We start from the raw sequence: 13,764 nt of genomic DNA on the forward strand, positions 1-13,764 counted from the left end.
CGGGGGGAAATGTGTAAAAAGAAATAGGACCCAAGGTTATTTTTTCTTGTTTCTTGTATTCATGGTTGAGATTTAAGGCCCAATCCTAGATGAGAGATGACACCAGACCTTGTTTGTACATTTTAGAGAATTCAGTGCAGCGTTTGTGTGCATTTCTGTTATGCAACAAATCTGCATTTATGTTTGCAACTCCAGCATTACAGCTGACATTTTGGATCTGCAATGGTACTGATACTTATTCTGGTGCATCTGCAAAGAACTTAAAAGCCAGCTTGATTTGATTCCAGAATGGCTACTGTTGCCTTTCATCAAGCCATTCCATGAGAATCATTTTAGGTTCATCCTATAGAAGGGACATGTTTATGTACACCGGACACATATCAACAAAAGTCACCATGGATTTGTTTCATATATCTGTCCCTCTATATTGTAAAACACAAAAAAAAATTGTTACAATCAGTGATCAATAAATCATTCCCTCCATATAATTTTGGTTTTGCTTTTACATTTGCAGTCTGTCTGTACAATATTGTTTTAAAAACTTTCTAATAAATGTAGAATTCTGCACTATGGTTGTTTCCTACCAATCTGGCTCCAAAAACAAATGGTATGGTCATCGTGAAGATTTTTAGGATGTAAATAATGTATTATTTACTGTATTATGTAACTTTAGAGTAGAGAAAACCATGAAGTAAATGAGCCGATGCTTGTCTAAGAGGGACAAGCTACAGTATGTATATAGGATTTTCTACTCAAAGACATGCAATAAAAAGTGAACGATATTCTATCTGAAAGGCATAAAAGATATGAGAGCTTCATGAGTTGGTGCTAGAATATCTTCAAGTAACTCTCAGTAAGAGATAGATATGGAAAAAAGGGCCAACACATTTTTATTAATCCTCTACTAGGGGAAGATAATAGGCAGAGCCAACTGTTCCCCTCCATTATCGTTATGAAATGTGCAAATTTTGATATGGCCAGCTATCATTCAAGTGTTTGAATTTCAATGGAAATTCATTCATTGATGGGACAGTATTAACTACAGTAGTGTAGGCCTACCGCTTTCTCCCTACATGATTCTTGCCTAGTTTGGATTCTTTGGGCCACTCTCCACTGTCCAAGCCCTGTCCACTGGGTGTGGCATGGAGCATTGTAAACAGATAGCCTTCCTTCATCAAGATTCCTTTTCTTGGTGTACCACTTCACCACCACCCAGACCATCACATTCCTGCCATCATCATGTTTGACAGATGGAGTCATAGTGAAGGCCCAGTAGATGAAAACACCTATTAGGCCTTCACTATAAACGAGTCTGGGGATAACTGGATTATGAACAACAAATCAGGACTTTGATTTGGTTGTAAAATGCTGAACTATACTTCAAAATATGTCATTTTACATTCTCTATATGTAGTGAAATAATAAAAATGGGATAGCAAATTGATGTGTTCATCACACTCACCCACCCACCCACACACACACACACACACACACACACACACACACACACACACACACACACACACACACACACACACACACACACACACACACACACACACACACACACACACACACACACACACACACACACACACACACACACACACACACACACACACACCTGCTTAGAATACCTCCATGATGTGGAACGAGCAGGAGAATGGCAGTAGCGGATAAGGTTCAAACGTCCTAACTGTAATTGGTTGAAAGTCCTCAAACCCCGCCTTCATGCACGGAAGGATGCTGAGGTTGTCCTTCCTCTCCGCTGAGGAAGATAGCTACATTCCGCTGCCAATGGAACTACAGATATGGAATTGAGTAGGCGTTACCCCATCTCGTGATTCTGACTTGTAGAAGCTCTGCGTACGCTGTCGCTGGTGGATGACTGCGGCCTGTCTCTGTTCGAAGTGTATATCCAATATATAATAATGGCTGCCAGAAAATTTTTCGTGGGGGGAAACTGGAAGATGAATGGAGACAAGCAGAGCCTGGGAGACCTCATTACCACGCTCAACACGGCTGCGCTTCATGACGAAACAGGTAACTTTTGCGTGTTATTGCGCGTCAAGCTGCGCTCCAAATATAGCTCCTCTCATCCCTGCTGCTGCTGCTGTGGTGAGGCCATCCTCGTGCGGAGGTGCTACGTGCAGAAATGCACTGACGACCGAATGGCAGCGGACACTTGATGATCACCCGTAGTCACAAATGACAGAAAAGTTACTGAAATAACGGAAGGACCCGTTTGGCCATGTCCTTCTTTTGACACTTTGACATTGAGCATCCGCACTTAGAATCTGCTTCGCAGCAGGCCTGGGCTAGCTGAGGACACCTGTGTGTCCGGATACGTTGGCCGACCAAAAATAACTTCTCAGATATTTTTATCCACAGCAGCTCAGTGAAACGTAACTCAGCTGTTCGGTGTATAATGCTTGTCAATTATTAATTTCCCATCGCACTCAGATGTAAAAATGTCACATTTGTGTTTAGGTAAGGAAATGTTTTTCACTACCAATGAACTGAGTAGCATGAGTTGTACTTCCCATGTTATTAACAGAGGTGGTATGTGGAGCTCCAACCGTGTATTTGGACTTTGCAAGATCTAACTTGGACCCCAGAATTGGAGTTGCGGCACAGAATTGTTACAAGGTGGCCAAGGGGGCTTTCACTGGAGAGATCAGGTAACAAGGGCTCATTCCAACTATTTAATAATAACACTGACTGCTTCTGTCTCTTCCTCTCTTCATTCCTTGCTTTTCTTTCTTTCTGTTTCATTCTTTGTATCTGTGAAGACATTCTATACTCCTTCCTTCTTTCTTTCTTGCACTCTTCCACTACCCTCCACTTACACTCTCTCTCTCGCATTCATTCATTCATTCTCTTTCTTACTCTTTGTGTCCTTTGTCATTGTCCTCATTTATTCTGTTTCTATTCCCCCTTCCCTCAGCCCAGCCATGATTAAAGACTGCGGTATCGACTGGGTCATTCTGGGCCACTCAGAGAGGCGCCATGTTTTTGGGGAGAGTGATGAGGTATGAAGCTCTGTGCATCCTTACGTTCTGAAATGTCTAGTTGGGGGGAAAAGAGGAAATGTATATCGCCTTCTTTTGTGATGTCACACCTGTATGCGGTTCTTTCTGTTTTGATTGGCTGTCTTGGTCATCTCCTCCAGCTGATTGGTCAGAAGGTGGCCCATGCTCTGGAGAGTGACCTGTCAGTGATCGCCTGCATCGGCGAGAAACTGGAGGAGAGAGAGGCGGGGACAACAGAGGAAGTTGTGTATGCACAGACCCAAGTCATTGCAGGTGAGGACCATATCTCAGCACAAGCAGTTCATTCTGTGTGATCACCAAAAGTGTCAAATATTTACAGAGGAGGTCAGTAATTGCAAGTATAACTACTAAGAAATGAAGAGACAAATGCCGTGGAAGTGGTTCTTCTTTGATGTTTTTATTTGTGCTATTTGTGGTTCAGATAACGTGAAGGACTGGAGCAAGGTAGTGCTGGCTTATGAGCCAGTGTGGGCTATCGGCACAGGGGTGACAGCCACACCTGAACAGGTAGGAGCCAACTCGCACATACACAGGCCCTGGTGTAGGCCCAGTTAGTTGCAAACAACTGTTACCATCATGTCTTCTTCTTAGACCTTGGAGAAAATGTTTTTGTTACCATTTAGCACGTGTGTACATTGGTTGTAGTGTAAGATAAATGTTACAAACAACACTTAATGTGGATATGTGTTCGACAGGAAGTTGTTGTTGTTCTTGTTTCAGCAATGGACTTTTCCTCACTGTCATTGACCCCAGTGCGCACACAATAACCTTATTATATGTACTTATGTTAGACAAATTGCAGTATTACATTTCGGTGATAAAAGAGTCCTCCCTAACGTCTCCATGTGGTCTCTGTCTCAGGCTCAGGAGGTACATGAGAAGTTGAGGGTGTGGATCAGGGCCAACATCTCAGACGACGTGGCCGACTCAGTCCGCATTCTTTACGGAGGTCAGACATGCAGGAGCGAACAACACATTCCCTCCATCTGACTGCTCTGTGTATTTCCATTATTTGCTTAGAATATTTAGGAGAATAAATGCGGCAGAGGATTTGTTTTCTAACCTCAAAAGCAATCTAAATCTACCTGTTTACAGAAATCATCTGATTGTGTGTAGAACTGTGATACAGTACATGTGTTGTCACTGTAAACCTAATTGAACCTTTTTCTTTGTTTTTGTGTTGTTATTGCCTCAGGATCTGTTACTGGGGCCAACTGCAAAGAGCTAGCCGGCCAGCCAGATGTGGACGGCTTCCTTGTAGGAGGAGCCTCCTTGAAGCCCGAGTTTGTCGACATCATCAACGCACGTGCATAGGAAACACAGACCGCAAGGTTCCATTTAGGCTGCACTATGATGACTGGCACACGTTTATAACTGCTCTGTTCGTATCTGCCCATGTCTCTTGCAGTGTGTGTGCATGAGTGTGTGTTTATATGTCTCTGTGGTGGTTTATGCTTCAAATCGTCCTCTTTTAGATGTGACAGCTGGAGTTTTAACACCTGTGTGTATTGCTGCATTTTAGACCTATGGCTTTTCGGCAGTAGAAGTCCCACCCAACATATCATTTACTGACTGAGTGTGGTTAGATGTAAATGTGTAGCACAGTCTGGGACTTATATTGTGGAACATTTATGTAGCCTTTATGGGATGTACTAAGAGCACTACTTTGCACCTGATCAATCTGTGAACTATTTATTTCCTGACATGATGGGAGGTCACTGAACAGGGCCTGGTCACACAGACTTGTCTGTGTGTTCATGCGTGTTGGTGGTGGTATGCATGGCCATGTGTCCTATAGTTTGATGTATGTATTAATCACTGAAATGTGTCTGACACTGAAACAATTCCATTAACCCCCTTATTGGAAAAATCACATGTTTGTCCCTTTACTAATCAGCCGGTGGCTGCCAAAGAGTACCTCACATGACTAACTACTTGAAATAAATGGTGTAGTCCACTTTGCTGTGGCCCTGGTTTATTTGCATGCATATTTTAGTATCTATGTGAGACAAAGTTCCCATTGGTCATGGAATTTCTAGTCTGTTCCAGAACTTCCAGGCATGGAGAGTCATGGAATTGTATCATTTGTGAGGCCATGGAATATCAGGGAATTTTGTTGTAGCAGTTTAAAATGTACTTCCCAAAACATGTTAATGCAAATATACTGTATGTCCATGCAGAATTGATGTATATCAATCAGGCTTTACTGCGCCTACTCTGAATGGAAATTCAGGTTTTTCATCAGGGAAAAGTCATGGAATTGTATATCTGACTGAGAACCCCGGTGAGAACTTTTGAAGCTCTGTGATTGCATATTATAGCCTTCGAACCTTCTCTCTGGGAAGTAATATTTGAAATGAAAGAGGTTGAGAGAGGTTATTATAATACATTATATTATTGTATTATTACATTATAGCATATTTTATTGTATTGTGTATCATATCATATTCTATTCTATTACATTATATAGATGCTAATAATTCCTATATTAGGTGTAATGGAATTGTCTACTGTATATTCTTGCTTTCGTGCACATTGTCATGGCATGAGCGAGAGGTACCGTCATTCAAAAAAAGCAAATTATGCTAATCTAAATACATAGTGAGAGCTCACACACTATCTAGTCTGGTGTAGTCTCCCTCTTGAGACTAACGTGGAGAACTGCACTGCCATTTGAGAGAATCGGGTATGTAGTGGACCGGCACATGCAGTTACCCCTCAGGAACTGTATAGTGCATTTCATCTACCATTCAAGAGATTTAATAAACTGTTTTATTTAACACCTCAGAGGATTTAACCACCAGATCCAAACCACAAAAACAAGCTTCCTGTAGAATGAGTCATATTACATTATTATTACTAATATCAGTAGCATACAGTGATGCTCAACCACTGCTCCATTTCACATCAAAAAGGCTGATCTGACGGTAGAACTGTGTTTCATCCCAACCACCCACACACTCATGCGCACACATGGGCAGGTCCTGTTTTCAGACAAGTAAAGACACAGACACGCGTTTGTGTGTGGTTGAAGTAAATGATGAAAATTTTAATCGGATGAAATAATTGAATATCCGCTTCATTTATGATTTGCTTAAAATCTTTTCTTTTTTCTTTTTTTTCTTTCCAAACCACAGTGATTCTACAGGTAGATAAACAATGGAGGCTTGGGGGTGTTAGGAAAGTGGAACAAGCATGACGGAACAGGCCAAGTCTGCAATCATATTAACAACGAGGGAGAGTCAAGAAGGGGGCAGGAGAAGGGGGGGGGGGTTGGCATGAAAAAGAACAGGAAAACAGTGATGCAATTTCAATTGACAGAGAGGAAAATAGGAGAAAAAAGTGCAATTGTGAATGTGTGTGTGTGTGTGTGTGTGTGTGGGTGTGTTTTCACAGGTGACAGAAGGTGAGACTGTGAGCTACTTGTTTTGTAGCTGTGTGTGTGTGTGTGTGTGTGTGTGTGTGTGTGTGTCAGACTGTAAGCGTGCGTGTCCAGTCATTTGACGTGTTGCACCACAAGACCTTCAATCCTCGCTTTTATTTTATTTTTTTGTGCTTCAGGCTTCATTTCTACAGTACAATAGTTTGTCAATGTGCCCTTTCATTCTTTTCAATTCACAGTATTCCTCTATTCGTTTGTGCATCATCAGTAGTCAGTCTCAAGTTGCAGTCAGTGTATGTCTGTCTGTCCGTTTGTCCGTTGAGGTGGTTGTCTTGGTATTTTCTACAGTTTTTTTTCCACACAGTATTTTCTAGTGCTCTACGAGATTCATTAATTCAGTGTCTACATATATAATTCATTTGTTGTATTTGATGTGCTATTTTTTTATATATAGGCTATCGTTATTATTATTATTATTATTACTATTTTCATAGTTATTACTTTTTATGAGTGATCTTGCAGTCTAGTCCTACATCCTGCACTAAGCGTCTCCAGTCTTATTTTGTTTAGTGCATTCTGTCCTGTTGGTGGGTGTCAGTCGCTTTTGTCGTGGTCTGTCGTCCTGTGCATATCGTCTGTCTCTCGGTCAGTCAGTCTGTCTGTCTGGCTGTCTGTGGGTCTGTGCAGCAGTGTCAGTCTCACAGGGCACTGGGGTTTCTGAAGTTGTGGCCAGCGAAACGAGCCTGGTCACCCAGCTCCTCCTCAATCCTGTAACACAAATAAGTTCTTTCTTTATCTATGCGTTTGTTTGTTAATTTTGCTATGGCTATCGCTAACAACTCATGACCATCCAATGAACAGGCCAATGTCAAACATCCATAGAGTTTATATACCTTACACATGCACGCGCATGGCACAGGTTGAGGCTGTGATTGGCTTACGGGCCCTCCATAACCTGCTGGTTTAGGAGCTCTATTGGATTAGCCTTAGCTGAGCACGGCGTGAGGCACGATCTCACTGGCTGCCGCTCGTGGGGTGACAGTGACATTGTGGCCGTCCATAAAGGCTCTGTGATGCCAATTACCCAGGCTGTCAGGAGGGCCATTTATTCTGGCATCGCTCAGAAGGTTGTTGCCCGGCAAATCTGTGTGTTTCTAGAAACTTCTGTCTGCCAATAACATGGATTCGATGTTTGTCTGTAGACTGTCTACCCTTTCACAGAATGGTCTGGCTTGTAATACGTAATCACAGATTTACAAAAGCCAGTTAGCGCTGGCAAAACCACAAGCCTCTATACTGGTCACACCGGTGCATTGAGTCTGTGTAATACATACACAATCCCATGTTATTATGAAGATCTTTCTCACTTAAGTTATGCATGGTAGCATATACACATCACATTTTCCCTAAATATTGTTTTCTCTGTTTTCTAGTTGCGGTCCATTCTGGAGACAGGACCATGTATATTATTTAGTCTTCAATAATAATAATAATCTCTGAATGAGAAATGTAATATTTAAATGTTTTGGGAAGCCTCTTACCTCATCAACTGGTTGTATTTGGCCAGTCGTTCAGATCTACAAGGAGCACCAGTTTTGATCTAAGATAAAAGAAGAAAAGACAAACAAATGGGGATATTATCCATAAAAGAGCACATTCTTTTTGATAGTGTGGAGAGATTAGTTTGCTCCCACATGCACAAAGAGTGATTATGCAGATTGCCTCAGGTGTGTTATTTGGTGGTGGTTGTGGTGGTGATGGTAGTGTGTGCTCTCTCTCTCTCTCTCTCTCTCTCTCTCTCTCTCTCTCTCTGTTTGAGTTTGTTTTTTTGTATACCTGTCCAGTGCAGAGTCCCACCACCAAGTCAGCAATGAAAGTGTCTTCTGTCTCTCCAGAGCGATGGCTGACCATAACACCCCAACCGTTGGCCTGAGCAAGCTTACACCTGAGACAAGAAGGGAGAGAGAGAAAGAGATAGAAAGAGAGAGAGAGAGAGACAGAGAGAGAGGGTAGAGAGAATAAACCAATTAAGGATGTTTTATTAAAAAATCTAATATTTTGGCCTGCCTGAATATGGCACCCAAGAGAGCTCCTGGCTCAGTGTAGGGACACAAATACAAAACTTTTATTATAATTACTACTTTGATAACACAAATATCACCATCTCTTGTCATAGACCAGCCAAATATCCATTTAAATGAAAAACATTGTTTTTTTTTTTTTTTTTTTATCATGCATATTTTCCATGTTTTTCCCTGTGTCTACACACATGGGTGTTCTGTATATTGCCTGTCTGGACGAACAGACAAATGAAAGTATGTGATGTATTGATTTGTATATCCACAAAGTTAATAATGCATTACAACATATGGGATAACAATGAATGATTAATGAATGTATGAGTATGGCATTTTGAATGGCTTATGGATGACCACAAGCTGCCCTTACGCTTGAATGGCCTCGGTCACCGAGCCAATCTGGTTGACCTTGAGCAGGAGGCAGTTGCAGGAACGCTCCTCCGCAGCCTTTTCTATCCGCTTTGGGTTGGTCACTGTCAGGTCATCCCCAACAACCTGGATCCCCACAGAGGCTGTGAGCTGTGTCCAGGCGGCCCAGTCATCCTGGTCGAAGGGGTCTTCGATGGACACCACTGGGAGGACAAGGTGAAGTAGAGGTGTGAAGATGAGGGGAAGCTAGCAACCCTGGCATGGGGGCCATGTTTGCTATTTGCTTGACATTCAAATACAATCCCAGCGCTGTGGCTCAAATGGAATTTTAACTTGACATTTTAGTCGGTTTTTTTCTCACTCTGCTTTGAAGCATAGAAATAGTCTAGTGGAAATTTGTCCTTGACCAAGGTCAACATAGCAACTCTTCCAATTCCTACAGGACTCCCATTCTGACTGTATGCCTCATCGGCGAACTCCTTACCTGGGTAATCGTTGACAAAGCCCTGGTAGATTTCAGACAGCTCGTCAGCACTGATGTGTCTGCTGGGGTCAGGGGGAGATTTGAAGTCCAAGTCGTACTTCCCCTCACGATAAAACTCGGAGGCAGCCACATCCATTCCAATAACAATCTTATCTGTGAAGCCAGCATTCTCTATGGCTGTTTTCAGGAGCTCCAGAGCTGTGAGAGAATCAGGGAAGATTGAGAATCGGATTAGTTGGATGCTCAGAACATTAGATCATTCAGAACTTTATTGTCAAGGATGACACAGATGAAATTATTTAGACAATTCTTTTCAGACTAACACCTTTAACTACTTTGAACTACAATGATCCATTTCAGAGAAAGAAGTTTTGCAAACTTTAAATCCACTTGAACAAACTCCCGACACCAAAAAAAAGCATTTATACCTTCACTGTTCTCCAGGATGTTGGGTGCAAAGCCACCCTCATCGCCCACGTTAATGGCGTCCTGGCCATACTTGTCTTTGATGACAGCCTTCAGGGTGTGATACAGCTCTGCACCAATACGCAGCGCATCACGGAATGACTCGGCACCAACCGGAAGGACCATGAACTCCTGCATGGCTAGCTTATTTCCGGCATGAGAGCCTCCGTTGATGACATTGAAAGCCTTGAGAGAGAGAGAGAGAGAGAGAGAGAGAGAGATAGAGTGTATGTAGAGTAATGATGTGTTATGAAGTGAATGCACTCAATGTGTTTTTTTTAAGTAGATAATGCACACTTTAGAGAAGTGCATATTCCTGTCTATCTCAAATTGACATGTTAACGTGTATCATGTTTTGTGAGGGTGCCGTGCTCACCGGTACTGGCAACACCAGTTCTGTGTTTCCTGCCAGGTCAGCGATATGGCGATACAGAGGGACCTCTTTCTCTGCTGCACCAGCCTTACAAATGGCGAGCGAGATGCCCAGGATTGCATTAGCGCCAAACTGAGCTGTTTTGGGTGAAGAAGGATGACAGAGCGTTGAAGAACCAATGCCATATGCATGCAAAATTGTTTCCATTGATATAGCTCAAATTCTTGACAGAACACTCACATTTGTTTTCAGTGCCATCCATCTCAAGCATCAGATTGTCCAATTTCTCTTGTTCCTCCACACTGATACCCTGAGAAGGAACCAGACCATCATGTTAGATAGCAACGCAACGACAACAAAAGACAACAATATTTGAATCAACATGACATGATGATGGTGAACTAATCAATGAACCGATTTTTCATGGTCATCAAAGCTTTGGCAACGGGTCAGTGTTACATTGTGACTCTCATGGTATTGACCAGTCTCAGAGCATGCGTCTATACACGTACTTGCAGACTAACAGTCATTAGATGTTATTGACAACATGCCCCTTGACATTTGTCTGTTTATTTATTTGGTGCAATATGGATTTGCTTGTTTGTTCCTTCCTCTCCCCTTACAAGAGATCTTTTTATACGCAGTAGGGACCAATGGCAGATGGTATCAGAGCAAACTGTGCCTCTGTGTTTGAGGTTTCTAGAGACCGCCGGCACGTGACCGGACGACAGGACACAAATGAAAGAGCAGCCATCAGCTCAACACCTACTGAAGCGATGAGTGCAGGTCCCAGGGTGTCATTGATGTGACCGACAGCCTTCAGTACACCTGGGAGAGAAAAAAAAACGAGAGATGGAGAGAGAGAGAGAGAGATGAGGGAGATCATTTCTGAGGGTGAAAGAGGACACCAGTGTCATATACCCTTGAGGAAATGCATTGCAATTAAATAGAATAGGCTTAGTTATGGTTGCTATGCGAAAGCATGGCCTGAAGGACTTTTTACAGATACAGTACTTACTCTGTCTAACAATAACCAATATCATCCCTTAACTACCAATCTCATCCCTCAAGGAACTTTCTATGTTTTTATTCTGCATCGATCCTTAAATTCAATATATTATAAATGGACACTTTTTCAGGCCGTGTAAAGACGGTCAAGTTGACCCCGTAGGTACTCACCTTTCCCCATGTAGCGGCTTTTGTCGCCATCTCGGAGTTCCAGAGCCTCGTAGATCCCTGTGGACGCTCCACTGGGCACCGCGGCTCTGAAAACACCTGACAGAGAGAGACAGACAGAGAGACTGAGAAGGACAGGCGCAGAGAAGGACGAAAGGGTGAAAACACTGAGTACTTTGAGCAATCTTAGTTTATTCTATTCTTTAAGAGACTACAGTCTGCAGGCGTGCAGGTTACATTGGCAATGAAATTAAATGAGTCAGTCAATTGAGCATTTAAATGGCGTACAATAAATGTATGCATTTTGGTCTCTTCATCTCAAAATAATGCCTAATCATCTTGGTCTATTTTCAAATTGTACTGTAGTTGAAGCTCAAAGATATATGAGACAGATCTGCAGTTATATTTTGGGGACAATTTGTCTTTGGTTCGTTTTATCTGGTTCACAGTCTCGGTCTGCTCAGGGAGGCTTTTTCAGGCTCCTCTCAAGTTACCTTTTTCAGTCCTCAGGTCCACCTCTACTGTGGGGTTTCCCCGGGAGTCCAGGATCTCCCTGGCAACGATACTCACAATGGACATCCTGTGTTAAAGAAAAGAGTACAGCAAGCCAATCAGGGAGAAGATTGTGGGATCTTTTTTTGTACATTAAAGTCTTGCTTTGTGCTGTACAATGAATCTCTTTGGTCTTTTGATACGGAGAGTTAGAATTATAAGTCCTGATCCATCAGCGAAAATGAACAGATCCTGGATCAGACTTGGGCTCTCTTGGGCTCTGTCTAGACACAAAGCTATTTTTTGTGCCTTTTTTTCTTTCTTTCTTTTTCTCTTTCTTTTTCTCTCCAGCAGGCTCTGAGGCGAGGGGGGGCATTTGACACAGGAGTGCTTCACTCTCAGAGGAGATGCTATCAGCCTTGCCCTTCATGATGTGAAAAGGCTCTTTTCTTTGAGATTGCGTCTATTGAACCGAGCTCAGGCCAATCAAATAAAAGGTCTCCCAGAAAGCCCGGGACTGGATTTATGGCGAGCAGGCCCATGAATAACGGCCCGTTTCAAGCGGTGTCACTTTCGGGGATGCTTTCGGGGAGATTTGCAATTTCGACGGCGCTATAATGCGACGCACATCGACCTGGCTGGCATCAAACCAGTGCTCTCTCCAAGGGGAGCCAGACCTGGCTCAAGGGTGTGGTGAGGCTGTTGGCGCACTGCTCTGCTCCCAGCAGCGTTTCCCAAGGAGACAACAACACTGTGGGACTATTTTTTAGTTAGTGCTCTTCTTCAGCTCTATATGAGAGGAGAAATCCCTGACACAAAAAGAGCCCAAAAACACACAGATCCACAAAGTGTCAGATGATCAATCTCTCGGGAACAACCCAAAGTGTTATGTATATAACATTATTATTTTTTTACATTTGAGTGTGTGCGTGTGTATATGTGTGTGTGTGTGTGTAGTGGGTGTGTGCGTGTGCATTTGTGTGTGATCAAGACACTGAAAGAGGCATCATCAAGACCCCATCAGCCATTAAGCAACCGACCATGGTGACCGCTACCCCATAATTCCACTCCCAGCTGCTGCGCGATGCGCCGGGGGGGCCGTGAAAGTGTCTCATGGCAGGAGGCTAACAGCCTGAGCCCATGAACCACGGCTGTGGCTTTTTCTTTTTTTTTTTTTTTTAAGACACATCAACCAGCAGTGGGCTGTCAGCCGCGCTTTCATGGTTGCCTCAAAAGGTTGGGCGGACATCAGCGTGGACAAAGTGGTGCGTATATTTATGTGTGTGTGTGTGTGTGTGTGTGTGTGCGTGCGTGTGTGTGTGTGTGTGTGTGTGTGTGTGTGTGTGTGTGTTTGAGGAGGAGGAGGAGGAGGAGATGGGGGGGTGTTTGAGGAGCAGAATCTAGTTTACATTCTACCCCACAACTTGGTGCATTTATGAATGTGGCCATGGGTTACGTAATAGAGTGAAGAGCACACTTCCTCTCTACCTATATGGGACTGCAGCCGCACCGCATCGTCAGCAGAAACGAGGGAAGAGAGAGAGAGGGGAGGAGAGAGAGAGAGAGAGAGAGAGAGAGAGAGAGGGAGGGGGTAAGGGTAGGGAGTGCTGAGGGACGAGAGACAGATAAATTATTGAACCCCTCTTTCAGCAGAAGAAGTGAGAGAAATTCTGAGATGGCGTGATGCTGCTGAACAACAGGGAGAAAGAGAAACAGTTGGGGGAAAATGCAGAGCAAGACTGTTTGACAGACAGTCGAACAGAAGGGTGTTTTTTGCACGAAAGGAGCACAGATTGGACACACGCTGGCATTGCCTCACAGACTCTCATGAACATGAAAACACACACACAAGCACAGATGCACACACACACCTAAAACACATACACACACAC

At 43.2% G+C, this 13,764-nt stretch overlaps 2 protein-coding genes across 3 annotated transcripts in view; one reads left to right on the forward strand and one right to left on the reverse strand.

The window, feature by feature from the left end:
- Nucleotides 1-1,838: 1,838 nt before the first annotated feature.
- Nucleotides 1,839-5,010, forward strand: tpi1a (triosephosphate isomerase 1a). Its single transcript, XM_062529851.1, has 7 exons — nucleotides 1,839-2,043; nucleotides 2,558-2,681; nucleotides 2,948-3,032; nucleotides 3,173-3,305; nucleotides 3,475-3,560; nucleotides 3,915-4,002; nucleotides 4,249-5,010. Exons 1-7 carry the CDS (start codon nucleotides 1,932-1,934, stop codon nucleotides 4,365-4,367), a joined length of 747 nt encoding a protein of 248 aa, XP_062385835.1. The 5' UTR covers nucleotides 1,839-1,931; the 3' UTR covers nucleotides 4,368-5,010.
- A 1,049-nt stretch (nucleotides 5,011-6,059) lies between these two features.
- eno2 (enolase 2) overlaps nucleotides 6,060-13,764 on the reverse strand; it is an 11,784-nt gene continuing 4,079 nt past the window's right edge. For both annotated transcript variants that reach the window (XM_062529899.1, XM_062529898.1), the window contains exons 2-12: nucleotides 11,875-11,960; nucleotides 11,384-11,479; nucleotides 10,974-11,032; nucleotides 10,445-10,514; nucleotides 10,208-10,341; nucleotides 9,795-10,017; nucleotides 9,367-9,564; nucleotides 8,884-9,085; nucleotides 8,272-8,380; nucleotides 7,977-8,035; nucleotides 6,060-7,203 (exon numbers count right to left, since the gene is read on the reverse strand). In XM_062529899.1, coding sequence (XP_062385883.1) covers nucleotides 7,134-7,203; nucleotides 7,977-8,035; nucleotides 8,272-8,380; nucleotides 8,884-9,085; nucleotides 9,367-9,564; nucleotides 9,795-10,017; nucleotides 10,208-10,341; nucleotides 10,445-10,514; nucleotides 10,974-11,032; nucleotides 11,384-11,479; nucleotides 11,875-11,959 — 1,305 coding nt within the window. In that variant the 5' untranslated portion in view covers nucleotide 11,960 and the 3' untranslated portion in view covers nucleotides 6,060-7,133. The remainder of the gene's footprint in view (nucleotides 7,204-7,976; nucleotides 8,036-8,271; nucleotides 8,381-8,883; nucleotides 9,086-9,366; nucleotides 9,565-9,794; nucleotides 10,018-10,207; nucleotides 10,342-10,444; nucleotides 10,515-10,973; nucleotides 11,033-11,383; nucleotides 11,480-11,874; nucleotides 11,961-13,764) is intronic.

The sequence above is a fragment of the Sardina pilchardus genome, chromosome 24 (genome assembly GCF_963854185.1).
Source record: "Sardina pilchardus chromosome 24, fSarPil1.1, whole genome shotgun sequence".
Taxonomy (NCBI): domain Eukaryota; kingdom Metazoa; phylum Chordata; class Actinopteri; order Clupeiformes; family Clupeidae; genus Sardina; species Sardina pilchardus.